This window comes from Falco rusticolus, chromosome 5 (assembly GCF_015220075.1).
Source record: "Falco rusticolus isolate bFalRus1 chromosome 5, bFalRus1.pri, whole genome shotgun sequence".
Taxonomy (NCBI): Eukaryota; Metazoa; Chordata; class Aves; order Falconiformes; family Falconidae; genus Falco; species Falco rusticolus.
Genome location: NC_051191.1, coordinates 41,116,562 through 41,144,320, shown reverse-complemented (window position 1 = coordinate 41,144,320; position 27,759 = coordinate 41,116,562). Strand labels below are relative to the sequence as shown.

Here is a 27,759-nt window from a genome sequence, read left to right as displayed (position 1 = left end):
TCTTAACAAATGAATGAGTTTGCATTTGTACTGTTGGAAGATTAAAAAAGCGTCAGCATTCCAAATTTGGCCTGTCAAACATGTCATTGTATATTACTTCCCATTCTCATCTTTTGGGGAATTTATCCCCACACCAGCTGTGGGAACAAATGCTCCCGGTAACATAAAAGCCATTTCACTTTCGAGTCTCTGCCCTGGGGGTCATCTGAGAATATCGAAAGCTAACATTTGTTCCAAACCGGCACTGCTGGCAGCATCAAGAAAACGGTACTCTCTTGAAGGAATTAAAGGAGTTAAACTACTGAGTGTCTCTGCAGTCCATTCAGTTTTAGAGACAGGATCAACTTCTCAGTCCCATTCCAAAAGCAGTTTTTTCTGTCTTTGTTGTTTTGAAGTAAACTGTTTGCTTTTGTTTAATGAGGAGACACTTCTGCTACAAATTTTTTGTAAGAAGGGAAACACTATCTTTTTTAATGAAAACAAATCCCTGATAAGGGAGTGCTTCCAAAGCATAACTGTTTCATACCTTGCCTCTGGCCAAATCACTTGGGGTTTCTTTAGTTCCAGTTTGACTCAAAGAACAATTTTCTATGTTGTGACTAGGTAAAACCTTGCTACTCATTTACCTGGTTTAATGTCAACCCTGTAAACAGTAATTACTGAGTCACTGATTTCAACAGAGAAAGATTTGCTTCTCATGTTAAGCAGATGGAAAAAGGGTCTGAAACTAGATTCTACATACCAGAGTCAGCAATTAAAAGATAATGGAAAAGAAATAAAGCATTACACTGTTATAGAGGTGAAGTTTAATGAACATCACTTGTTCAGGCAAAAAGGCTCTATTTCTGTATTTTCTATAAATAAATTTTCATTTGAGGTTGCATTTTTACGTCACGGTAGTCAGATAACATTTTGTGAGAAACGGAAGCGCTGATAGCTAAATCTTACCTGGGAGACAGAGATGCATGTAACGACAAGCCAACTGTTAGGGCTGCGGTAAACAAAAGGCAGGAGGAAAAGGGATATAAAACCCGCAGAAAAATTCTGTTCTGTTTTTCTTGCAGACTGAAGGCATGATACCAGCAGAGTTCATGTACTTATTTTCCAAACCCTAAGTTACTCTTCTGTCAGAAAAAAGCCATATGGCTAATGCTGTCTTCCCACAGGTACTTTTGCATAACAAGGCAACACTGTACTTGCTGTTACAGCCAGCCATACTGGTTGCAGTATGGATATGGGGCTGTGCCAGACATTGTCAAGCCTGCAACAGATTACAGAGAATGAGGTGAAACAGTGTGTTGGAAAAGTAATGGACATGTATCATATCCACAGCACATTCAGAATCCAACTGTCCTGTGGAGGAGACCCGTATGTTCCTCATGTTTCTTTCACTCCTGAGTGATCTGCTTATAAGAGAGTTCTCTTGGCCTTAGAAAAGCTTCCTTACAATGTGATGAATTAATACCAAAGCCTTGTTTTCCTTTAAGGAAATAGCAATTTTTAAATATTTCTCTTTTCTAATTACTCTCTCTTTCAGCAGTCCAGTTAAAGACCAAAGCCAGCCCAGTGATCATGCCTTTTTAACTATCCAAATGTATAGCTGTTTCTTTATCATTCTCGTAGTAAATCCTTGTTTAATGTGAAAACTTAGTAGGCTTTTCACTCCAAAGCCAGTTAACTCATTTCTTTTTACTTTGAACTGTGTTTTTCTTTATGTAACAACATGATTACTGCCAAGAAGAATGTAGTTCATCTGAAATTTTCAAAAACTGAGTGACACTTTCATCGGTTCAGAATGCCTATCACAAAGAACCTTGCTACTAAGCAAAATTATTTCTGGCAAAAAAAGACAACTTTCACTTCAAGTTTAGATGAGCAGTTTGTCTTTGTCTTTCCAAATCTGATCAGTTGAAACTCATTTAAAGTAATTAAATCAGCAGAGCATGGAGTAAACTTTTCTTTTGGAGTGATTGCTGCTGTCAGTCTTCCTGAAATGGGTCATCCAAGTTGCCAAAGAGGGACGGGATATTTATACTGTTGTCCTTATGAAACCCTAAGCAGTTTTTCACCAAGTGGCCTCTTCAGTGTAACGGTAGCTAGCCTTCGTGCTGCTCCTCGCCTCTTACCTGCAACCCTTGGGGAGGTCTGGAACTTTAGCAACAGTCTGGGCTGTGCTCTTCTTTTGAGGAAAGATCCTCTGCTTCCCTCAACCTGGTCAGGTTGAAATCAGCCCTTCTTCAAGCAAGAGTTTAGATTAGGTGATCTCCAAAGGTTCTTCCCAACCTATATTTGTTCTATGTTTCCATGATATGAAAATACATAAAATTCATTCTTTTGCACTGTTACTTGCCTGCTTTTGTATTTTGAATAAAGAATCACCGGTAGAACAGTTGAATTCTGGTCAGTACAGAAAAGAGTAAAAAGCCATCAGCTTTAAGTGCTGGCAAATGACCGCCCCCTAGTATAACAGGAAATGTGAAAACTGGATGTGAAACAGTGGAACTGGATTCCTGTAAGAGGCAGATCTCCTGCCAGCTCTGAGATACAGCATTTGGGGAAATTAAAAAGATGACTCACTATAATGCAGTGTGCCTGTAAATTAAAAGAGACATGGTCACAGTCCCTTCTTTTTTCTCTTACCTAGCAGAGGGTTTTTGTTTCATTTGTAGTACAGAACAAGAAATGGAATTTCAGTTCACAAACTTGACAGACTACTGAGTGACCAGGCTTCGGATGAAGATAAGAAAAGGTTCTTTAAACATTGCAGGAGATAAACTCACAGACATGGGGATACTTCTTAGGTTTTTAATAGATCATCTGCGTTGTCCTATTAATGTTGAGATTTCTCAATTGTAGATTTTGAACTGAAGACCTAAATGTTGTAAACAACCCAGAGAGTGGACAAAAGTGGATGATGTAAGGTTGGTCTGTAGATAGGATTGCAGTACTTCTATCTAGATTAAGGTGAGTTGAACAAAATGTGAAAATGGAATTTTACACAGCTGTTGGTATTGGTTTTCTAAATAAGTGATGTTAGCAAATGAAGATCGCTTATTCTTTTGAAATCTCTTAATTGTATTTATTTTAACAGTATGTTATTAAGAGCTAAATAGGATGAATGTAGGTGCTGGACATCTTTGAAAATCCTACCAGAAGTTTTACATTGATTCATATTTGAAATGTTGCTTTAGTAATATTTAAAGTAATATTAAAATGAAATCAGAGTACTATCGGTTGTGAACCTGTTTTGCTACTAGAAAGTCAGCATGAACATTATGGAGGGATGACCTTGGCTGGCTGCCAGACACACTCCCCTCAAGTCACTCTCATTCTCTTGCTCTCTTCTCAGCAGGACAGGAGAAGAAAATAAGATGGACAAGCTCATGGGTTGAGGTAAAGGCAGTTTAGTAAGAAAAGAAAAAGCCATGCATGGAACAAAGCTAAAGAGAAGAAATTTATTCCCTGGTTGCCACTGGCACACAGATGTCCAGCAGCTTCCTGGGAGGCAGGACCTCAGCATACATAGCAGTTGCTTCAGAAGACAAAACGCTGTAACCGTGAATGTTCCTTCCTCCTCTGCCATTTATTGTTGAGTAGGATACCATAGAGTATGGAATATCCCTTGGGTCAGTTTAGATCAGGTATCCTGGCTGTGTCCCCTCTCAGCCTCTTGCTTATCTCCAGCCTACAGGCCTTTTGGGTGGTGGGTTGGAGAGGCAGCCCTGATGCTGTGTGAGTGCTGCTCGGCAATAGCTGAAACATTGGTGTGTTAGCAGCACCATTGTGGCTACAGATGCAAAGCACAGCACTTTATGGGCTGCTATAAAATTAAATCCATCCCAGCCAGAGCCAATACATACATCAAAAGGAGGTGTGTAGTATTATGTCTGATTTAATGATATGACCTGACTTTTGATACAAGTCTTTCTGGTTCACGTGTAAACATTTGAAAAAGACTTTTGAAAAAACATGAAGTGGACATGATACCTGATTTACAGCTAGTGAAATACTGATTTTGAAAATAATAAATTTTTGAAGAAAGTTGTATTTAAATTTTAATTACAAAAATGGGATTAGAAAGTCCTGAAATATGGTAATTTAATCATAGTCTACCTCTATCCAGTAGTTTCTATTGATTAGGTCTCACAGTATTTTACTGCCTTCTACCTTCACAGTGGTGTGTCCATTACTGCTTGGAAGTGAGCTGTTTATTATCTTTTATCTTCTTTAAAAAAACCAGAATATTGATGTACAAGGCTTAAAAGATAGGTTGTTAACAGAAGAATTACATTCTGCCTTGTCTGCTTCAGAGCAGGCACTTCTAGCCATTCTCACATCTTCAATTGGTTTCAGAATGCAGGGAGAATTTTTGCAGTGGCTATTCTGCAGCAGAGAGAACGGTTTATAATTGCTCTGCAGAGACATTAAGCAACCTTCTGTTTCTTCTGCTCATCAATATAGAATATCAATTTCATTACAAAATCTCTCACATAATCAATAAGTAAACTAAGGAAATACTTACTGTAAAAAACATTGGCATTGTTCCTGAAGCTTTGTGTGCATCCAATATAAAGATTTTGAGGTATTCTTATTAATGACACTCTGCTTCAGCTTGTAACGTGTGGATGATAACTTTCAGACAGCATAAAACTATTTCCGGATCAGGTTATCATTTAACAGTAGTACTTCGAAATCTTAATTGCAGTTTACTCATTCTTGTAAAGGCTTCTTACTGGCAATGTTTTATCACGTTATCTTTTACACTATTTGGAAATGTCTTATTCAACCTTATGTCTAAATAAAAGGTAAGTTTTTTTCAGTTAGTGGTATTTTCCCAAAGTGCGTATTTCAGCTTTAGTATCTCACTGGTTTTAGTTGCGGTTTGAGGTCTGTGTTGCACAGACATCTTATGGACATTAGACCTTCAGTCTAATGATCTCAACCATGCCAGTATTAAAACTCAAATCTATATTGTGTCATCTCATAGCTTAAGAACCCAACAAAAGTAAGTTTAAAGTTAACAAACTACTTCTAAATTTAGCTGAACTGAAAACTCCAAAAGATGGTTCATCTTATTTGGAGATGTTCTTGCAGGTTAGCCTCTGTAGGCAGCATTAGTCTGTTATTAACACTGTTTTGGTCACAAATCTAAAACACAGCTGCTATAAACAAAATTAACTGCGTTCCAGCCAGACCCAGTGCAGATGTCTAAGTCAGATTATTTACATCTGTAAGGTGCTTATTTTTCTCCATTGACTGTAGAGAGAAGTGGACTTTTCTAGACGATCCTAGAATTAGTAGCTGAAACTGAGTTTGCTTTGTTTTTTAAGTCTGTAGTTGAGATGAAACCCAGTATTTGTAACTAACTGACCTTAAAAATATAGCCAAAACTATCAAAGTTTAGTGTCTGGGTATCAAATATGCATGCGTATACCTCTCTCCCCATTGTTTGGTGATGTGCTAGTCCTTGGGAAAAATTAGGAGAATCTTCTTTGAGGATGCAGTTCACACCACAGTTTGTGTCTCTTCTCCATTTGTGTGCCTTAAAGTTATATTGCAAGTGATAGTGCCTGAGCAAACAGTTCCAGTGTGTGGTTTTGATGTGTCTGTGTTCTGATAAGTCATTTTCAATTCACTAAAAGAAGACTGTATTGTAAAATAAACAGTCTGCAATAGTTATGTTGTCTTGAAGATAAAATCCTCAAACAGCTTCTGACAATTTTTCCCCTTTATTTCAATGATAACTTATTTAAAATTCTGAGTAGTGTAAGGACCAGAAAATGTAGAGGTTAGTACAATAGGAGCAAATGTATAGCAGATCCAGTGTTGGACTCTTTCAGTGTATATCAGCCATTGGACGGTCAAGCAGTCACGATAAAGGTGTTTGCTTTGTCAGCCAAGGAGTGGAAGAACAGGCTGTCGTCTTCCCTGCATTTTCCTTGTGAGATTCTTTGCCGTGATTATATGCCAGCTCTTGTCAGATGACTGGCCCTAGACCCAGTTGTTCCTTATATACTGTTCTCAAGTAATACAGTAAAGAAGCAATCTCCTCAATTTGTTAATTTGTACATTGCTTGAAGTCTAGTTCTTCTCCATCTGCTCTGCAATCTGCTGCTGTTATTACATTATGAGAGAAGACAACCAAATCCTCAGACCAGCTCCTGAGTTTGTCATGCTACGTTTTCCTTCCATTTCTCTCAAAGGTACTTGTGAGCATGGTAAATCCCTTTTTCTTAACAGCTCCACAATTTCTGTATCTCAGTCTGCTTTTATAGACTTCAACGGGACTGATACACACTGGTCATCTTCAGCAGATAAGAAACCAAACATACATAACAGAAAGACAGTTCCTGTTCTTTTGCACCTGTAGCTTTAAAGGAATTTCTTCTCACCAGAGAGTTTCCTATTTCATTTTGATTTGTCAACAGAGTATTGGCTATGTGTATGCAAACTGTAGAACTCGGATAATATTTCAAAACAATTTGCAGAGGAAGTTCTTCAGAAAGTTCTTAGGGCTCATTTGTGGCTGTATCAAGTTGTAGTATCTGTTCTCCATGTGAATAAACTGTCAGGTTTTTTTGGCTGAATTGTTTCTGCCAGCATGGTTCTTTGAAAAGCCTAGTAAGGCTGACATGTTAATACCATTTTCGATCTTCGTAAGACCCCTGTGCAGTTATTTGTGCCATTGCATACTGGTTTCTGGGCTGGTATATGTTCTTGATTCCTTGAACAAACTGCAGTTTCAGTCTCCCTTTATCTGCCCACACTCTAACACAGCAAAGCATTTGTAAGCAGCTATAAGCACTAAAATAACATAGAAAACTTGACCTATTCCTTTGTTTGAAAATTAAGGTTTTAACTGAGTACTTTTCAAGGAAGGAAGCATCTCTCACTTCTCTTTTTCTTCTTGCAATGAGATTTGCTCTGCAATGCTGAGATTCTAGACAGTTGGGCCTTTACAAAAGGACTAGCAAAATACAGCTGAATCTAAACACTTTTTCTAAAATCCTCAAATAGGATTGTGACCACATCCATTCCATTCTGGGCTCTGGCCTTTCTTTCTTTTCATTTTTTTTTTTTTTGTACTTGAAATGTATTTCTGCGTTTCTATGTATACTCAGCTTGTCATTTCCCTTCCATCAACTTTGCCATTCCAGTTTCCTGGATCTCCTGCCCTCCTTCCTCCTCTTAATTACTTTCTCATATTCTGTTTCCCCTGTTGCATGTGGTTTTCTCTGGTTTTGGCTGATTGATGGTCTCTCTGTGGCCCTTGTCAAATTCAGCGTTCAGTAACTTGGCATCAGCACCCACTGGTGGAATTCACGGAGTCTGTGTGAGAGCCATCAATATTTGTGAAGGACCATCTGAGCAGAGATTCTCCAAGGGCCTTTGCTCCACTTCTTTTCCCGCTTTGCCTATACACAATACAAAGATGCTACAGGAAACAGTTTGTATTTTAATTTAACTTTACTCTTAGTGTTTTGATTTTTCAGTTTCTCAATGCCAAAAAGATTAGCTTATGTTCTACATAAGCAATATATGCCTGTGTGTATGGCTAACTTCTGTATTCTTCATATTAATATAAAATAATTAACATTTGTCTTATATTGTGGAGGATATTTAACAAATACTAAACTATGTAATGATGTGGAGTTAAAAATGAATTGTTGTCTTCCTTCTTCAAACTGTGTGGGGTGATGTATAGCAGCATATACTGTATTTTATTGAACTCTAGTAACAGGATAGGAAGAGGAAAATCTTGGCTGTTTGCATAGAAGTATTGTGTGCTAAATCCTTGGCTGCTTTAGCATTGAGCTGAATGGATGAGATCTTGGCATAACCGGAAGATACCACCTGAACTAGAAACCCAGAACAATCAGTGGTAAAGTGCCCTTTTAAACCTTGTTCAGACAAAAATTAAGTAATGTTAACTGTTCTTTTGGTAAAGGAATTAGGTATAAATAGATAAGTTTAAATAAATGTAACTTAATAACCATAAATAAGGCATAAATAGATAAGTTTAAATAAATGTAACTTAATAACTATAAATAAGGCCTTAGGCAATCTGATCTAATGCCACTTAGCCCTATGTAGTATGAGGTGTTGGATGAGTTCATCCCTTGAGTTTCCTTCCAACCTATTTGTTTTCTGTGATTTTACATGCTTTATTTAAATATTACTAATCACTTATTTAATGGATCTGTTAATAATCTAATACTTAAGAATTCTTCATCTAAGTCTCAAACTTCCATGAAGTCCTTATTCAGCAAACATCCCACAAGCTCCAAGGCAGGTATTACTTAGCCAGTTTTCTTTTTTATTAAACTTATACTACTGCAATGCAAGGTGGCAGGACTCTGCCCCACCATCCATCCATTCAGTATCAGATGTTATCACCAACTGGTCTTGTTCCTGACTTGTTAATTTTGAATATTATTTATCATTATTGACAATAATTCACAGAAATAGTTACTTTAAAAAAAATCACTTTGGTTGAATCACCTGTTTTACAAACTTGACACTTCTGCAGTACTTTCTACAATTTGAACAATCATGATACAAAGTCCCAGATTTGTTTGGATAATATAAAATAGTCATTACAGGATCTACATAGTCATTCTATGGCAGTACAAGCAGACAAGCCAAATCGAATTCTTCATATCTTACATAAAAGTTAATGTGAATGAATTTTAAAGTAGCATTTAAAGCCTGTATGTCAGGGAAATCACCTTTTGGCCTATAGAGGATGTTTTCTTTGCTTCAGATGCTCTGACATGTCCCTGCAGCAAAATCCTGGAAACAAAAATGTCAAAATTAAAACTTATCACACTGTACTCATGTAGTAAGAAAAAAAACCCAAACAAATCATTTTAGCCTATTTAGCAGCAATTACACTTCTCCAGCATGCATTTACATACTTCGATACAAATTTTAAGGTGAGTCATACTCTCCACTGCTTTAAAAATGGGCATCCGTGTGCAGGCTGCATTCATCTGTATTTCTAATTACTTCTCAAATTCAGACTTCATCTAAGAGGTTCAAAATACTGGTCCAACATTTGCTGTATTGAAGCATCTCACCTCATTGAAGTAAAAAATATATGGGTTCTTGCTGTGTTTTCCAGTGTTATGCAAAACAGTAGAAGTCTCCTGGTCCATGCTGAAAAGACAATCCTTTGGCCACTTGTCATTCAGCTGCTGGGTGTTGGTGGTTCCTGAAAATAAAGTGTTGAAAAAAAATCACATAGTCCTGGCTTCACCCAATCACTACAGTAGACCCTTGAACTTCAAACTTGTATTAGTCTTTATAAAGCTCTGAAATATTGTCATTAAACAAGGAAAATAAATCTATTAAAAAAAAATTAAGAGTAAAGTCATAAGAATTGTTTATATTTATTAAAATTTTATTTTACATTATGGGCTTACAATTTTTTCCAGAGCCAGCTCAAATTCTTTTCTGTTATGATTGCTAAGAATCTGTCAGTAGAGATCCTTTGCTGGCATTTCTTTGTTCCCTCAGTTCCAATTCATTAACTAATGACATGTTGTTTGTGGATTTCTGGCATTTCATTGTTTTGATTTATTAAAAATTCTGTTTATCAATGGTTCAGGGAAGTTTAATAAGTTAAAGAATGATTAATATGTAAGTACTAGCAGATAATGCAACTTTACAAGTTTCTACTAAAATTTGTTAAGTTGCATTTCTGTTTTTGCTTTCCCACTTTGGCTGCCACTTACAAGCTGAGTCCATTCAGTGTTTTATACCAGTTGCAAATTGTTCTATTTTCCCCTTTCTGAATAGCAATAATACTGCAGTTACTAGTTTATTCAGCATTATAAAAATGCTTTGAAACGTCTCTGCCATCCCTAAAACTGAAATGGATAGAAAGTAGAAAGCTTTTGCTGGAATTCACAAGTTTTAAATGTTATCAAAGCCCTCAAAGTGGTAAGGTTCCAACTACATAATTTAATTTTGTATATGTTCTGGCAATGATATGAACAATTTTCTTTTCTCTTTTTTAAATTAATCATATTTTTTTCTTGCAACTGCCAGTGCTGAGAATATTGCTGCACATCTGTCATTACCCCTTCTTAGCTGTACTGAAATGTCAGTGCTGGGAATGGGTACGTGTAAGCCACATCCCATTGTGAATTGTTCGGCCAGTGCAGCGTTGTTCAAAGTCATTCTTACCAGTATCTCACCACACTTAAAACCAAAGCAAATATTTATTTAAAAGAAAATATTTTACTGTGCACCTCTCTTGCTAAATTACTAGCCTAACTCACCCAAACACATTGCCTGTTATATTCCTTAGTTTCTGTTAACATTACTTTCAAATTTTTTATTTTCAGTTTTTAGTAGCTATTTTTAAATGTCATCAAAAAAATTATCTGTGTTGTAAGAGAAGCAAACCTACAACATCTAACAAAATACTAGATGGAAAACAAAAAAAACCCCAAACCCAAAAAGCAGTTGACAACATTTTCTAAATTTTAGGAACTCTGAACATACGTTTTTCTTCAGTGTACGTGTGTATAATTTAGCTTGCTGTTTAGCAACTTGCTGAAAATCAGTGCTAGTTATCCTTCTCAGGATGCATGCACCAAGGGCTGAGACTACAAACTTGTATGTCTGCAGTGTTACAGTATGATGAGTTAAGACCTTCTTCAAACCCTCAAAATGGGTATGCTCAAGGCACTTGTTCTATTTGTGATCCTGGATACCTGTGCTAGCATTTTGGAAATTTTACTGTAAAACTTTTGATATCATAGTATGTAGGCAAATGGAGTGAATTAAATAAGGCATGTAACATACCACCTTCTACTACAGTCTTATGGATTAATTGCAGAATTTTACTAGCCTGTTAAGAGAGATGCTATAAAGTGACATGGTTCTCTTAACTTGTCACAATTCTCTTAATTTGATTGTCTGCTAAAACAATTTTTAATAAACAATTCACTTAGCAGAAAGTAAATATTGTAAACCTTACCTGTACTATCAAACAGGCATGTAAGAGGCAACCCTTTATTTCATTGCTTCAGTAAAAGCAACTTATGCAGTGGTTATAGAGTTTAAGTGGAAGCATAAACATCTACATATAAACAGCTGCAGTGCCTGTGTTGGTGTGAGTGTGTGGTGGGGGCTGGTAAGGTGGTGCTGTGGATATTTAGGTGAGCTTTCATCTACTAGCATAATAGCATTAGAGGTATTTCGAGTAGCCTGTCCTTGGCTGCGTCATGTAATCTTGCTGCAGGAAGATAACTGCGCTCTGCTGCTTTTGTTTTTCTTTTGCCTGACTAAACAGAACATGCATCTGATAATACATATCGCATAACAACAGCAAAAATCCTGGAAAATTTTGAAAAGATAACTCACGGATATAATTGATTTTTCAAATTTATTTGTTGAATTCTTTCATCAGGCAGGCACCTTCTATGCCTTTTTCCCAGACTATGCTGTCTATAGGAAGTATTTTGTAGTGGAGTCTGTAGGGTTAATACAGCATTTTCATCAACACAGAAAATGATGGAGAAAGTTGCTCATCTGTGAGGGGAGAAATCTGGGTTCAATTCCCAACTCAGCCACTGTTTGGTTTTGATTTGTTTTGATGTCATTTAAGGTTTAACATAAAATGTAGCAAATCCTGTCATTTAAACTTGCTGGTGGTATGCGCCAGCACTCACTGAAGTTTAGTTTTTGCCTGGAGAGGCTGCATTCCTCCCCTAGTGGAGGTCCTTAGCACTTTTGAATTTGCAGATCCCTAAGATTTTCCCAGCAGAGATGCAGACTCTCACATCCCCTGGCAGTAGCCCTGCCATTATGAGTTACTTCTAGCAAATTCTTTAGAAGTAAGCTCTTGGTCCTTAGTGATGCTATGCATGAAAATCATCTAAATTAATGCCCTGCTTTGCTGCCAAAATCGTTGATTATGAAGACAGCCTAGGAAGACTAGCATCATTAGGCAAAAGTTAATCTGTATGAATGCTACCTGGTCCCTAATGAGAGGTCCAGACTCTTTTGGGAATGAAGTGCTTGACGGTTGTTGGCATAGAATCCACAAAACCCCACACAAGAAGCAAACAACTCCTACTGTTTCCAATAAAGAAGCTATATTAAGGACAGAAATATATTTTAAATTGTTCCAACTTGCTTGAAGCACCTTAATTAGGACTGTACTTGTGATCTAATCACTAATTCTGTTACCCCTCACCTAAAGGAGGCTGAAACATACATTTCTTCTCCTCTTGGAGAGTGCCATATACAGAAAACTACTGTCCTAATAGGAGTTGGTTGTCACCTTTTCTTATTGTGAGTGATAGAGATGCAATTCTCTAACTTTGAAAGGGGTTGAATCAGTATCCCTTGGAATAAGGATTGGATCTCATGTGTTCCCTACCATTTAAGTTATGTGCATACACCTCTTCTACATTAACAGACGTAAATGCAATTGCTGCATTTTTCAGTGGGCCTTGTCTTATAGGCAGGCTTGCAAAACACTTCACAGATGGAGCTCCGCAGGCAAACCGGGTGGAGGAATAACCGCTTTATGGGTATCAATCAACATAGGCTGTGAGCTAGAAGCCAAATGGCTTATTCCTGTCGAGAGTGAACTGCTCCTGTGCATGCCTAAAAGCAGAACTTTAAATGATCTGGGAGCTTTAAAAGCCAAGTCCCCGGAGTAAGTTAGGCAGCCCTCAGGCCTGTGGACTGATAAGCAGAGGTTTTCTGAATCACAGTTGTGTGCCTTGATTTCAAAAACCCATGTATAAATAAGTTACCAACCAGCAGTACCCAGTTACAGCATCAGTCTCAGGTGGTCTGCACTGTGCCATGGATCTGTCCTGCTATGGCCAAGCCTTTTTTGCATCCTAGTTTTCTTGTGTCTTGGAGATTAGCCTGCTGAGCCTCTTGTGGCTGTTACCTCTTTGACATCTCGTCAAGTGAAATCCCTGGCTCAGTGGCTCTTAATTCTCTCTATTCTGGTGTCAAAGAAAAAGTTTCATCTGTACCACTGAAATGTTCACCGGGCATGGTTAGGGACTGTGTGATTAGATGTTGTGCTCTCTGTAGTGTTTGTAGGTAGCTATGCATTATGCCATTCTCATTATGATATGCTAATTTATAGGACAGCAGGTCTTGTTGTCTCTGTGCATCTTCCAGTCCCCTGTGACTCTGACTTCACTTCCTAGCAGTAAAAGGATAGCTTTTCAGCTGAGCAAAGTGCTACCAAGTGTCTTATTTGCTGTTTTGTCATTTTAGAGTGACAAATATGGATCAGGACTGTATACTGTATCTGCAGTCTTTTATGTATGTTTTCAGTTATTCTCACACTCTCTCTGCTAAATTAAGAGTAATAGAAGCTCGTAGCACAATGTCTAAACACAAACGTCTTTGCAGCCTGCATGAACTCCCGTGCTGTCACTTGCTGGTCATTGTTAAGGCATTTCACTTTGTCAGGTGCACCAAGGAAAGATGAGTTCCATATAATCAGCTATTTAAGGGCAATGCCAGATAATAAAAAACATCTCAGAAAAGCATGTATCAGACTGCAGATCATGTACAGACTTTTTATCACTTAACGTAAAAGATATCTAGGCCGCCCTTCCTTTTCAAAGAGCCTTAAGCACTCTATGGGTACAGTTCTTGTAGACTGTACAGAGCATGCCCTGCGTGCTATGTGCTGGCCCAGTGCCTTAAATACTCTAGAGTATATAAAGACCCAGACAAAGTGTAGTCAAGATGCACCAAGGTGGCTAAAATGGCGTTAAAAGGCAACTAAAACCTCCTTAAAGTGTCTTGTGCTCTCATTGCAGTGCGTGCATCTTGGTTGTCGGATATGTCACAGGCTTTACAAGAGATCCAGTGCAGGAGCGGGCTGGAAACTAGGACCATGCATGGCAATCAGTTAGCTGAGGGGAATGTGCTCGAGCTTGTCTAGACAACAACATGATACAGAGCACAGGGGAGCGGGGGACGGATGGCGCCATGGATGGCACCAAGGAAAGGTAACACCTTGCTGTTAATTGATGGTAGTTAACCACCGATCAGGGATTGCCTAGTATGCAATGCTTAGCTTCAAGAACCAATCTGTTTAAAACGTGCAGCTTCTGAAAGTGTATATAAACTCGTGCTTCTGTACAATAAATTGACATTTGCTTGCATCAGCCTGCGTCCCGTCTCTTCATTCGCCGCAATCCAGGTCTCTTTGGATTATTTTCTGGAGACCACGATATGTCACAGCACCTGGAATTATTTAGTCGCATAGGCTTAGCAATGCCTTTTGATATGTGAACATACTGTTTTGACATGCTAGCCACCCTGCAGTAGCATAAGGCAAACAAATCCTTGACCCAGCATTGCTGCTGTAGTATAAGGCTGAATCATGCTCTAATCTGCAGCTACTATTCTGACTAGACTCCATTGAGAGTTTGGATCCCTGGCTTATGCTTAAATTTAAGTGTCTAAATTGAAGCTATGTCCCAGTTTTAGATTCCTGTGATGGTCAAGAAAACACCATCTCAGCACTGAGTTTCAGTCATGAATTTTATTCCAGTCCCTAGAACAATGTTGGCAGCACCACAGTGTCCTGTATTTCTTTATCCAACTTAAAATTAAAAATGTTCCATTTGCTTTAAGACTGTTCATCATTTTAGCAGCTGCTAAAGTGTTATCCATCTTTAAAAAAAAAAAAATGCTCTGACATGTTCCTTTGAACAATTTCTCTGCACTAGTGCTGTTGTTTCCCTCTGTGTCTGTTCTGTTCACACTCTGCTGCTAACTCCAGAAAAGTGGTCAGGTACCTTGGGCTCGTACATCTTACTGACTCACTCTTATTAACCTCCCTGTTGCAACAACAGGGATGTAGCCAGCACCTTATGACAGGGTTTTTTGGACTCTGTCATAGAACTAAATGTCTCAAGTCTCTTTTGTCTTTTGATTCCTCTGTTTTGTCCTATTCTGTCCTTCCATGGACTTTTGCCTGCAAAGAGCAATTTCCCTGGCTTTGCAGCTTCTAGTCTTACTGTTGAAGGTTAATAGTGGGTTTGTCCCAAATCCCAGTCACAAACTTGTCCTTTATCTGTTGCATTCACAAGTATTGGCTTCTCAGCCTTTAATTATTTACGCTTATCCTGTCCATTTCTGAAGAGCTGAAGAAGCAAACAGAAGCCTTTTGACAAGCTATAGGAAATCTGGGCTGACCATGACTGTTAACTGGAACCCAGCAGCTATTAGCCCTCCTGCAAGGTGCAGACATACATCCTAGCCAGGAAGCAGAGTAACTAATTCATGAAAACTTTTCTAATCAGTATCTAAAGCTAGAAAAAAGCAGGGATTTTTCCACAATAGAACTGATTTTACTTTTGGTACTGTTAAAATAAATATCCTGGTAATGTCATCAGGCAAGCATGGCTTTTTTGGAAATGTCAGCTACTCTCATTTATATTTAGAACCTAAAAATTACTGGAACCTGGAAATTAAAAATGGAGGGGGTTTTCATTTTTAGGAGCCAAAAAAACATATTTTATAAAAGTCAGTTTCTTTTTGTGTGTTGAAAAGGAAATAATACTGCAGAGAGCATAAAATCACAGGATGTAATGCTAATAGTTAAGAAAACAGTTAAAATAGCAGTGTATTTCATTGCTATCTCTAATAATGATAGTGCTAAAAATATTTTCCATTCCATAAAAAGTTGTAGCTGTATTTTAATTAGTAAATGCACTTAAAATATGCACAGGTTATGTTCTTAAGAGTGTCTTTATAATAATATGCTATTTTAACTCTAATCGAAGATCTGGCAATTTGCATATTTAATTTAGGCATTAATTACTTATAGACTGTGATGCGCAATTTATACTAGGCTTCTTGGATGCTTTCGTGTTTCAAATGTGTCTGTTTCAAATTAAAAAAAGGACTTTTAGGATTATTTGGTGCTTTGAAGGCCTTTCTATGTATTTAAGTACTGCATCCTGCTCATCTGACCCTATTAGAAGCCTTCAGGTACTTTTAACATGCATAAAAACAAGTGACTACATGGAGAAATCCAATTTCCATTAAAAAGATAGCTTAAGTCTGGTTTGATATCTCTTCTACTTGTTAATACCTACATTCAGTGATCAGTGACCTCTCAGCCTTTTCGGATAACCCATCGCGCATACATCAGCCTGCCATGGGTGGCTGTGGCAGCCCCACTGCATGCGATGGGGCTATAGGACTTACCCCAGTGGCCTGTTTTTCAGGAATGTTGTGCAAGTGTTCATTTAGTTTCTGTATAACAGTAATCATGTATAATGCATATGGAAATGTATAATGCATATGACAAATGGGAATAAAAAAGGTGAGAACTGTGAGGGTTTCATATGTGTTTCACACTGATGAAAAAGATAAATATATGGTTTGCTTCTGGGGGTCAGTCCTTACAACTGACATATATTATCATGCCTTCTTTGTTAACGCGACACCTTCTTAAGAAATGCAGACTTGAAAATTATTTGCCTTCACAGGTGCTACAAGAATGGCATATCCAAGATGCAGGAAAAAAAGGAATTCCAAATGTTTCCCAGTTATAAAGAAGCTGGGAGATTATATCTGGGAGGAGCGTGCTTGCCTGTTTGCACAGTCTTCCCTAGGTGTCTGCTACTGCCCTTGCTTGGAAACAGGGTGTTGGAAGAGGGAGACTTTAGGCCGACCCAGGGTGGCTGTCTTGTGCTCTTACATACTTATTTACAACACAGTGAATTTAGAATATTGATGATCTTATTAACAACATGGAATGGAATTAACAATAGCTGGGGAAAAAAAGTGCTGTTGTTTTTTTTAATTCCAGCAGAAAATCTGAGCTAGCATTCATATGCTGTTCAACAGATGAAAAAAACCACATTTCAGCTAATATGTTAGTGACATATTAGCTGAAAGGTCACAATGTGTATAATGAAAAGAGCCATTAAGGTATGCCATTTTACATGTGTCATGAAACTCTTCAAGGACATTAATAATTCTACTTTAGAACATACTAACTTGTGTCTAAAAAGTGATACAGTGCTGTGCATGGATTTGTACTAGCAAGATCCTCTATCCTGACCAAATATTTAGATTTTAACAGGACTGCCCCAGAAAGTGGGATCAGCTTGCCCTGATCCAGTTGCAGGGATATGATCTGTTAGCTCCTAGACATTGCAACATTTGGTGTTATGGTAATGGTAAGATTTGAATAATGGAAAAAGCAATGTTTAGAGAAGTTGTTACTTGCAACTGGCTCACTTGTGCACAGAGGCATAACACTTGTTACGCCTTAAATAGGCATAACATTAACCAAAAAATGTTTACAGGTACTTGAAAACAAAGCTATCACCTGGGAAGTCAAAATATAATTGCCATACTATTTGATGTGTTAGTTCTTGAGGAGAGACATCTCTTCTTAATCACTATAAAAGAATTCTAGCAAAGGATGTGAGTGTATTAAAAATATGATCTTTTCCACAAAGGTTTTAATCCAGCACGTGTAACTTTATTTTCTTAGTTGCCCTTATAGCACCTTTATGAACTTTAAAGTAGAGGTAAAATTATTGTGTGAGGCTTTAAATCCTATCTGTTAAATTATTTAAAAAGAATCAAAATGCTTCTTTTAGATTTCAGTAAAATATATCTATGAAAATACATTGTATAAATCAAGAAACAGCAACATCCCACTGAATTTTTGCAAAGCTTGCTCACACTGTTGTGTTAAAAAAACATGTGGTCGTATAACTGGTAAAGTCAGGTGGCCCAATTATCTTTTTAAAGAGAACTTAAAGATTTTTGGGTTTCTTCATAAAGATTTTGCAAAGTCACCGATTCTGAGAATGTTACAATTCTATCTTTACAAAGGAAGAGGTAAAAAGTGTAAAATAGTTTATATTTCCAGAAGCCTTACATAATTCTAAAGCCTTTGCGTACCATTATTTTAGCATTTTCAAAAGAGACATGGGCTGTAAAATCAGATTCACATTTCCATTTCTAATTGGAATTGACCCATCCTGGTTCAGTTCAATGTCAAGACTAAGATCTAGCAGAAAAAAATCGTTATAAAAGAAATGGGAAATCTTTCACAGCTAATCATAAATTTTGTCACTAAAGCAAGTTCTTTATAAGTGAATTAAGCAAACGTGTATAGCTTACAGTCTGTGTTCTTGTTTCCACAGTGCATACATTATAACAGACTTCATGGGCATCAGGAATGAAAATTTTATGAAGGTAGCTGCAGTTGGGACTTGGATGGGGGATTTTGTCACAGCATGGATGGTAAGAAATGTAATATTACATTTTTAAAGAAAAGCAAAGGAATATGTTTGTTGGTTCCAAGGGAAAAAGGAGAGGAGAAGAGAAGAAAGAAAACTTAATTTCTTGAAGTATTTTGACAAGTGGACAAGTAGAAAGTTAACAAAGGCATAGCAGCATAGAGGCAGGGAGTCCGAAGAGTTTCAGTTAAAATGTATCAAAGCAATTATTTCATCTCTTCTGCTATGAGTGGGAGTTTTGCCGTTGACTTCTGTGAGGACAGCACAGGGGCCCCTCTTTGCTATGAAATAACATCATGACTGGCTATCTGGTGAAACAGTGAGTAGCAGCTGGAGTTGAACAAGTCTAATGAAAAGGATTTAAAAAAGAAGAAAATTTAAACTGAAAGATGTGACAAAGAACAATGGAGACGAGAGAAAGCAAGCAAACCAGTTAACATCCCAGAATCTGAAGGTAGCCTGCTTGATATGAAACTATCAGATTAAGCTTTGTCTAATCTAGGATGTAGAAGAATAAAGTTTTCTTGGATAATATTTGTTATAAAGGTTCTCTTTGAAATATGGGCAACCCAAAGATCAGCTTAGTGAGAGAGATCTGGAAAACGACAACTAACAAGGAACAAAATGAAGCATGTACACATTTCTGTTGTTCAGGAAAAGTATTTCTTAAACACAAAGTGATAAAAAATAATTTCTTTTTTTAAAGTAAAATTAGGTTTTTATGATTTGTGCTGGTAAGAATTTTAGCAATTATGACTGCAACATTCATTTAGATTGAGGAAAGAAGTCAATGATTTCTAAGCTTGCAGCATTGGTTTTAATTAGTCTATTTTTTTTTCCTAAGGATTTATTGATACCTGTTTGTTTACTCAAAAGAATCAATATAATTTCAGGGGAATTCATTAACACAGGGAACATTGCTTGATGGTGAATGTTTATCGCATATCACATAAACATGGATGGAAAAGATCTCAGCACTCTATGTAGTCAGTGACTGCAACAATCTTTGACATAAGCAAAGAAACAAGCCAGGGTGGATTAATTTTAGGACTGTGGTACGTGTTAGGAAAAAACACTATATGAATAGTTTCAAGCAGGAATGACTGTAAGATGCTAAGACTATAGTCTATAAAACTGTATGAATAGTCTTAGAAGGGTAATCTTGAGTTTCTGTCAATTTGTCTTCTATCCACATATTTGGAACATACTGTACAACTGACAGAAGGGAAAAAAAAATATGAAGGATTTTTTCAGCATATTGTTCAGTATGTGTCAGTGGTTTGCCCAAGGTGAATTACGCTCTGTGAAATACTGGCCATGAAAAGCAAGTATGGAGCAAATCATCTGTAAATACATTACAGTAAGGACATTGCAGACTTGGTGCATTTACTGATGTTGACAATTAATGTGGTTTTCTTGTGAATCAGTAATAAAATTCTTAGCTACTTCTGAATACGTTTAGCATGACCTTTTTTATAAATGGGCTTCCACAGCTTTATCCCACTATGGAAGGAAAGATGATGCATAAGCTAAGCTGAATTGAGAGAGGTCATGCTCATTGTACATACGTGACTTAGAGCTCCAGCGATAGATTACATACAAGTTGCGCTACATTAGGTAACGTTCAATTTTTTCAGTCCCTCTTTTCTCATTTCCCTGAAAAAAAACCCGTTACATGCAGCACTATATAAAGCATGGAGACAGCTGGATTCAAGAGGCATGAGAATCTTGATCCTTTTCTGTGTACTCAGAGCCCTCTCGGGTCTGTTCAGCAGTGGAGGCACAACTGGATTGTGCCACAGCAGGTTCTAGCAGTGGATGGAGTTATCACTGAAGAATGGGAGAGACTGCAGAGACAGTTCGGAAAGGGGAGGCTGCTTGTAAACTAAGCTGGTTCTGTTAGCTTTCAGGAAGAGCAGAGAGCATGGAATTGGAGGGTCGGTGTGTTTTAGGACATGCTTTGATTGCACAAGGAGGGTTAAGAGATGTGGTGATTGGTGTTTAGATCTTCAGAGCAGAAGAGAATAGTGAGATTGCTTCTGCAGTGCAAATCTGTAGGTAAAGTGTATGAATCGGTCAATGGAAATTACAGTGTTTAAGGGCAGCTAAGCCTAGGAACATCAAAAAAAGCTACAGTATCAGGTACAGTGGTATTAGTAACAGAGGGGAGTGTGCATGTGCATGTACCCAAACCTACTGCACAGCCTAACTTCAGCAATAATATTCTGTGTGAACAGAAATTATCAAGTTGTTTATAATATTTGAATTTGCTTGAAATTCTGCATGTCAACCCCAGTATGGAATTGATATCAAAGTGACATGAGTGGGATTATTATATTCTATGAAGTTCTCCAATACTGTTTGGAAACAAGAAAGAAAAAAACAGGCCTCTAAAGGAATCTTTGCACATCTTCCCATTCACAGCAGTGCTTATGTGTTCTAATGTTTAAGAAGGTTCTGTAAAGAAGCCACCTATTCTTAGACTGCAAAGAAGAAGATGAAAAATATGTAGCCTTCACTTCAGTGTATTATTTGAACCGTATTGGAATTAAGATCTTTTTCCCTATTTAATGGGAAACTTTGGAAATAAGCAGGAATAAAGCAGAACAGATAGGATTCCATTTTTAAAAATGACTAATAAATAAACAATGATATTGCCCTAGTACAGTGAGGAGAGGCTTATTAAATCAGGAAAGTGATTGAAATCAGGAAAATATGTTTTGGATTGCTGTTTTGGATTTAAAAGGCAGAAGTGAACTTTCCCCCTAAACACTTCCTAGCTCACTTGCTGCTGCCAGGGTCTGAGTCAATTCCTAATAAAATCAGCAACATTCTTTCCACTGTGTGTATGGGCCCACAGTGCTCTGGGCACACAGGAGCTTCTCCCTTTGTACCTTTGGACGGAACTTCTGCTACTAATGATCATCTTTGCTGAGATCTGTAGTAAGTGTTAGATGTTCTAAATAAGTCTGTGAAGAGGGGAATGGGTTCAATACAGTAACTCTCTCTGCACTTTTTCCTCTTTGAAGTGAGGGAAGTATATTCTGCACCTGCTTTGACATGCTCTCCTGCTATCATAAAATGTGCATTCTGTTCTCATGGAGAGTGCTTTTGAGGCAGACACCACAGGATTTGGCACAGTAGGATAGCTTTGAAAAAAAGGTTGGATTCCACCCAGGCAAGCCTATAAACTAGCAATTACGGCTGTCTTCTGGGAGAGTGTTAGCAGGCTGAGGAAGGAGCCAATTCCAGGGCAGAATCTCTGTTGATGAGAGTCAGGTGGTCTCCTGACCCTCTCTGTAAAAATGAGCAACCTGCTGCAGCTGGGTTGGTGAGGGACACAGTCCTGAGCGTGTGTGGTAAGGCATGTTCATGGTATGCCTACAGGAGTGGGTGGCGCTGAACATTGACACAGAGGGCGGAGAACAACCAGAGCTGCTTCTGTTCTTTACAACCTCGTAGAGAGGTGGAACAGCCTGCTTTTCTTGGCCTTGTTGGCTTTTGGACTGTCAAAACTGTTGTTCTCCACTTTGGGTGATGGCTTTTTGGACTTTTTGGACAAAGATTACATACTGGCCCTGCACTCTGAATGGTATGCATACCACAGTGATTTGCTTACCAACTGCCATTGACATTTACATTAAAGACACATCCCTGCCTACAAGTCCCACATATGTGTGAAAGAGTCGGAGCAGTAGAAGTTTGTTACATCTTCCTTAGACCTTGCTTGCTGGGATTATCAGAAGCTGAAGCAGCCAACTTCATCCAGGGCCTGGCACTGATCTCTATGAATGTATCGGAGGCTGATCCTCTTGACAAGGGATCCTATTGCCATTTACCTTCCTTCTGAAAGGTAATTTAATTGAGATTCTCTTTTCCCTTGTTAATTGCTAGAGGGAACTGAGAATTTTTGAGAGATCACCGAGTATGGCAGACTGCTGGCTTATATCATCAGAAACAATGATAAACTCAAGGGATGGTTTAGTTTATTATTCATCAAACTAGTATTTACCAAATCTGTACCAGAATGTTCTTTTTAACAAGCAGAAGCCAAGACTTGTTTCAGCACAGTGCTTGGCACAATGTCTTAGAATGTAAGCTGAATCATTGTCACAATTCCTGGCTGTTCTTTGTGCCTTCACCTGACTTCAGTTTGACTCTTCCCTCACTTGGGACCATGAAGACTCCCAGTACCATTTCTGTCTTTCACCACCTTAGCAGAGGAATTAGTAGGAAGTTAGGAAGTAGTACTTCCTGTGTAGTCTGGATGGAAGGGTCACCACTTGTTCCACTGACCCATTATCCAGGACTGACATAGAGAGGTCCTATCCACTTGGAAGGATGGATAGGAAGGTAGAGACCTTTTATCCAAGACTTCTTGTCAGGACATAGTATTGGGATTTCAAAAGGTTATTACTGACTGATGAATTCACACCTACCTTTCCTCATTAGTGGAACTGGATAATGACCCCTATACACACAAGTTGCCTGAGCTTCTGTGAAGTTTCTCAGGCAAAAGAGTCACATCATTAGGTGATCATGTCTACGTATCATGGCATGTAACTTGTAGTTGAATACTGCTCCCCTTGATAAAGCTTATTTGTTCTTCTGTGGGAAAGATTTTCTCTTCTCTGAGATTTTTAGTGCTAGCTGAAAAAGCTCTAGGAAATGTACATATCTGCCCAAATGGTCCGGGTTTTCCAGAAGACAAATCTCACAACTTTATGTGTACTGGCTTTGCTAATTATGAAGGAAATAGATTTTGTTATATTCTTTTCATTCACATTTCTCTATTAGGCATTTTTAATCTTCACCCTTTGTGAAGGAGGTTTCTGTATTTTCCCATTTTATGAGACCAACATCTTACATGGCTGGTCATAGTGTAGCTAGCAGGGGGGCCTGTAGCAGCTGGTTCATAAAGAACACTTCAGAAAGCTGAAGCCTATCCATGTGGTTCTTGATGCTATTAACATCAGTAGCTGATAGACTGAAGTGAATGGTTACTGCCATGAAGCACACAGCAAATTTGTAGACTCCTAAACTTCTTTCTATCATGCGCACCATGTTAGAGCCTAGGCTACGTCTGTAACAGTTGGACCTGGTCAGACCACAACTCCATCCAGCCTAGTATCCTGTCTCAAGCTGTGATTATGAGGAGAAACCTACTAGAAGAGTAAGCACAAGTCAGTCACATGGTAGTGTCCTCTAATACTTCCACCAACTGCAGGCAGTTTTATGTTTATAATAACTCTTGATGAATGTATCTTCCCTGTTCTTGCCTGATCTCATCTTTAGCCCAACTCCTTCTTTTAGCATCCACAGACTTATTTGGCAACAAGTCCCAGAGGTTACTGTATAGAGTCAAAAAAGGTTTCATCCCTTTATGCTTTCTCCCTAATGTTTATGATTTTGTAGACATATATCATAGTTACTCTAACGTATCCCTTCTTCAGGCTGATGTCTCTAGCCTAGTAAGCTGTTTCTCATACACAAGCTGTTCCGTGTATTTGATTATCTTTATTGCCATTTCCTACAGTTTCTCTGTGTTCTTGATAGGGAGATCACAACTGCCCACAGTGTTCAAGGTGTGAATGAGCGATGAGTTTTACAGTGATATAATCATGGAATCATTTAGGTTGGAAAAGATCTTTAAGATCATTGAGTCCAACCATTAAATAATGATTTTCCCTTATTTTCTATTCCTTTCCTAATAGTTTCTAACATTTGTGGAGGGGAGGTATTGACAATATGGGGCACAAAGAGCATATTTTTATGGTACTATATTACCATAACCTCAAGATCTTGCTCATGAGATACATTGGTCAGCTGAGGGCCAATTGTTTCATAAATGATGCTAGAATTGTTTTGCCTGCTATGCATCACTTTGCATTCATCTACAAAGATCTTCATCTGCTATTTTATTGCCTAGAGACTTAATTCTCTAAGCACCTTTCTCAATTCTTCACAGTCAGCAAGTCATCATCCTTATTACTGTGCATAACTTAATATCATTATAAAGCTTTCTGACCTCACTGATCACCCATTTTACCTGGTTGCTTAGGAATATGATGAATGACTGCATCCGCTGCACAAATCCCTGTGGAACTCTGCTAATGACCTCCCTCCACTGCAAGAGCCGTCTGGCTAACCTACTTACCTTCTGTTCCCTGTCTTTTAACCAGTTATTTATCAACATAAAGACTGTGACTGGGGTTTCCATAGGAGCCTTTCCTGCAGGATTTTTCAAAAGCCTTTTAGAAAATTCACGTTAGGCTATTTCAACCATATCTCCTTTATCCATGTGCTTTGATGACCTCATTCACTAATCCTGTTCTGAAATACCCCCATTCCTTATATTTACAGAGCCAACCACTTAACACTCATTTCACAGCCTCAGTGCTTCCTGCTGCCATTAAAGACATATTGAGACAATGTTGGGTGGCTCTCAAAGTGCTGCTTGCATGAGAGACAAAAGGTCCCAGCTCAGGAGCTCTGAATGTGTGGAACAGTATAGAGCCATCTTAATGTGGCTTATCAGTGAAAGACAGTGAGCTTATTTCCTAGCAGTTAAACTTTGTATGTTCATTTTACCTCATTTTGATTCATTTTCTCCATCTTTTCCCTCAATGCCCTGTTGTCTTATGGCCTGGGCACCATTTTGCAGGTGAACAAAAATTAAGGTGGGAATATTTTATTTTGTACGTTCTTCACATAGCAAAAGGTCAGCAGAGCCAGAACATGGCTGTTAATGTTATCCTGAAGGCAGAAACATCTCTGCTTGTGGTAAGACCTGTATTCTGAATATGTGCGTGGATTATGTGTTTCAGACAACATCAGCCATAGATGCATAATCTCTCTTTCCTGAAAACTGACATAGTCTATGGATCTCTTAGGCTGAACAGGGAGGGTCTTAACAAGTTTTTGTTATTTTCATAGTTAAGCAGAATTTTTGAATCATAATTTTGGACACAGGAACCTGTGTCTGCTACAGTCATTCTTTGAATCTGGGTCCCTCTTGACCTTCTTGCTGAGAAACACCTGTTTTTTCCTTCCCTGCTGTACAGGGAGTGGACACAATCTAGTTGGTGTAGTTTGGGATACAAGTGTTCAACTGCCCCAAATGAATACTTGCTTAACTTTTCATTTTGACCTTGGAAATGCTGATTTGGTCTTTCTCTGTAAATCTAAAGCATAGTGGTCTAATATACTGTACAGTGTTGGATGAAGTAATGTAGCACACGCGTTACACTTTAGTAAACCCATCACTGGATGTTATCTTGTGGCAGATACCTGGTACCTGTAGGTTATGCTCTGTCTGCTTTCTTCTTTATTCATTTTTGTAATAAGAATAGATGTTTACTTATTGGCATTAAAACATTTTTGATGGCTTGCAAGCTATTGGCAAGAATTTTAACAGTATGTGGAGATACTGACTTTTGACTGTTGCCATTATGATCCTGGAAAACAGCATTTATTTGTAGAATAGGAGAACAAGCTATTGAATGATTTTGAAGTGCTTCCCTTGTGTCCATTAAGACACAAGATTATTGCTGTCCTTATTTGCTCTGAGACATAGCTATCTATGTTGGCATGTTAGAGTAATGAAGGATTTATTGCCACTGTGCAGAAACTAGGTTAATTTACGTCTTTATTTTTATTTCATCTCATAATGTGTATGTGTTGCTAGGGCGTGTTCAAACAAAGTGAGCAACCTTGATGCTACAGATACTATCATGTTGCTGAAAATAGCAGGCACACTGCACTATTGCAGTGCAAATAGATAGAAAATAAAATACTAGTGTAACTAAATAATGTAATAAAGGGAAGGACACCAGTATAAAATATATGCTGAAAGAAAACATAACATTATGATTAAAAATAATAAAGTTTCTGGGATTTTGTATGCAACTTTTTAACTAAAAGAATAGCCACAAATGTTCACTTCTAAATTTATGTGAGTCTTAAAAAGTAATTCTTCTGTCCAGGAAATTCTGTTTAGCAAAGCATAGTATATTGTTTTACTTACATGCAATGAAGAATCCACCATTTTGATGCACATTCCAAGGTAGTTTGGAGAGTTAGGAGTCTTGATTGATTGGCACCTTTTCTAACACATGCCTCTGTCAAGGTTTGGGCATGACAATTCAAATTATGATCAGTGTCAATCTTCTTGATTGTTTCTATTCCATTGACATATCAAATGACAAAATAAAACTGTAATTGAATTTGCAGTGGCATCTGAAATACTGTATAGCTAACAACTGCTGTACTTCAGTAGTGGAAATGAAAATAAATGATGAAGCATGAAGTGGAAGGAGCAAAGTGGATGACACGTTACTAAACTCACTTGCCAGGACTGTACAAGAATATGAATAATAACATCAATGGTGGCAACGTGTTTCTTTCCATTCAGAGAAGCTGGCACAACGTCAGTTGCCCTTTTTATTCATCTGTGTTTCTTGTTTTGGTTTGATTTCCTCTTCCTAAGGGCCAGTCCAGTTGCAGATCCATTCTGCACCTAGTGGTTCTATCTCTAGGTGATAACATACATGTAATTTCATCAACACAATAGATGTGCATACATCCAGTCATCTGAGACCTGCTACTTTTGTATTTTCAGTTTTGTAGGGCATGAATGTGCTCACATCCTGCTCTGCTTCATGGCTGGTACTTAGTTATATAAGGTGGAGTGTGCCTGGTGTCATCTGAGTTCATCCAATCATCCCATCAAGTCAGATTGCACTATTATTTATTCATTGATTGATAGTGTAGCCATCTGTTCATATGCTCTAGATTATAATTATCTGTCTTTTCAAGCTTGATCTTTTTTTGTATTCCCCTATTTCCTTGTGATTTGAATTCTGACCAGGCATTGCCAGAAGTGTTACTTCATCCCTGTCTGCTTCCTGGCCAGTGAGTTCCTTCAACTCATCGTCACAGCAGGTATCTTTGTTGATAACCATTTTCTGGACTTTAAAACACGTGCTTGGTATATCTAACAGTAAAAGCCTCAGGATTTTCTTCTGAAGAAGGTCATAGCCAGCTTTAACTTGAAGCTCAAGAGTAAGAATTGGAAGCCCCAAAGTTGGGCCCCAAAATCTACCCTAGAGTTTCTGCAAAGCAGGAGCTGACAGCTTTCTATAACAAGCCAAAATAGTTCTAGGAAGTTCTTTCAAGTAGGTGGGAAATTTCCCCCACTATTTTTTTTTTTTTTTAAGGGTTATGGGCTCATGACCTTTTGTGACCTTGTATGCACATTTCTGTACTGTCTGGATCCCTATCTCAAAATGTAATGTCAGATCTTCAGCTGAACCAGGCAGTGTGGTTGATGAATGGTCTTGCCACAAGAACAGAGCTCTTTCATACTGGCTGGAGAGATTCTGTTCATTATCATAAAAGCAACCCAAGTTCTCAGCTCGGTTCTCAGTCAGGATCACCTCATTTTCAGATCTCAACCCTGATGATGTGAGGTTTTCTACTGGAA

At 38.0% G+C, this 27,759-nt stretch overlaps 1 protein-coding gene and 1 long non-coding RNA gene across 3 annotated transcripts in view; one reads left to right on the top strand and one right to left on the bottom strand.

Annotated features, from left to right (window-relative positions):
* TMEM117 (transmembrane protein 117) overlaps nucleotides 1-27,759 on the top strand; it is a 220,397-nt gene that overhangs the window by 77,134 nt on the left and 115,504 nt on the right. Inside the window, exon 4 of the mRNA XM_037390367.1 lies at nucleotides 18,180-18,279. Coding sequence (XP_037246264.1) covers nucleotides 18,180-18,279 — 100 coding nt within the window. The remainder of the gene's footprint in view (nucleotides 1-18,179; nucleotides 18,280-27,759) is intronic.
* On the bottom strand, nucleotides 886-11,128 carry LOC119149278. 2 transcript variants are annotated; one of them, XR_005104637.1, is made up of 4 exons: nucleotides 10,991-11,128; nucleotides 9,081-9,214; nucleotides 8,730-8,793; nucleotides 886-7,415 (listed from the first exon to the last, which is right to left on the bottom strand). It is a non-coding gene; the product is annotated as an uncharacterized LOC119149278 (long non-coding RNA). The 2 variants fall into 2 exon arrangements; XR_005104636.1 differs by lacking the exon at nucleotides 886-7,415 and having other exon boundaries at nucleotides 8,342-8,793.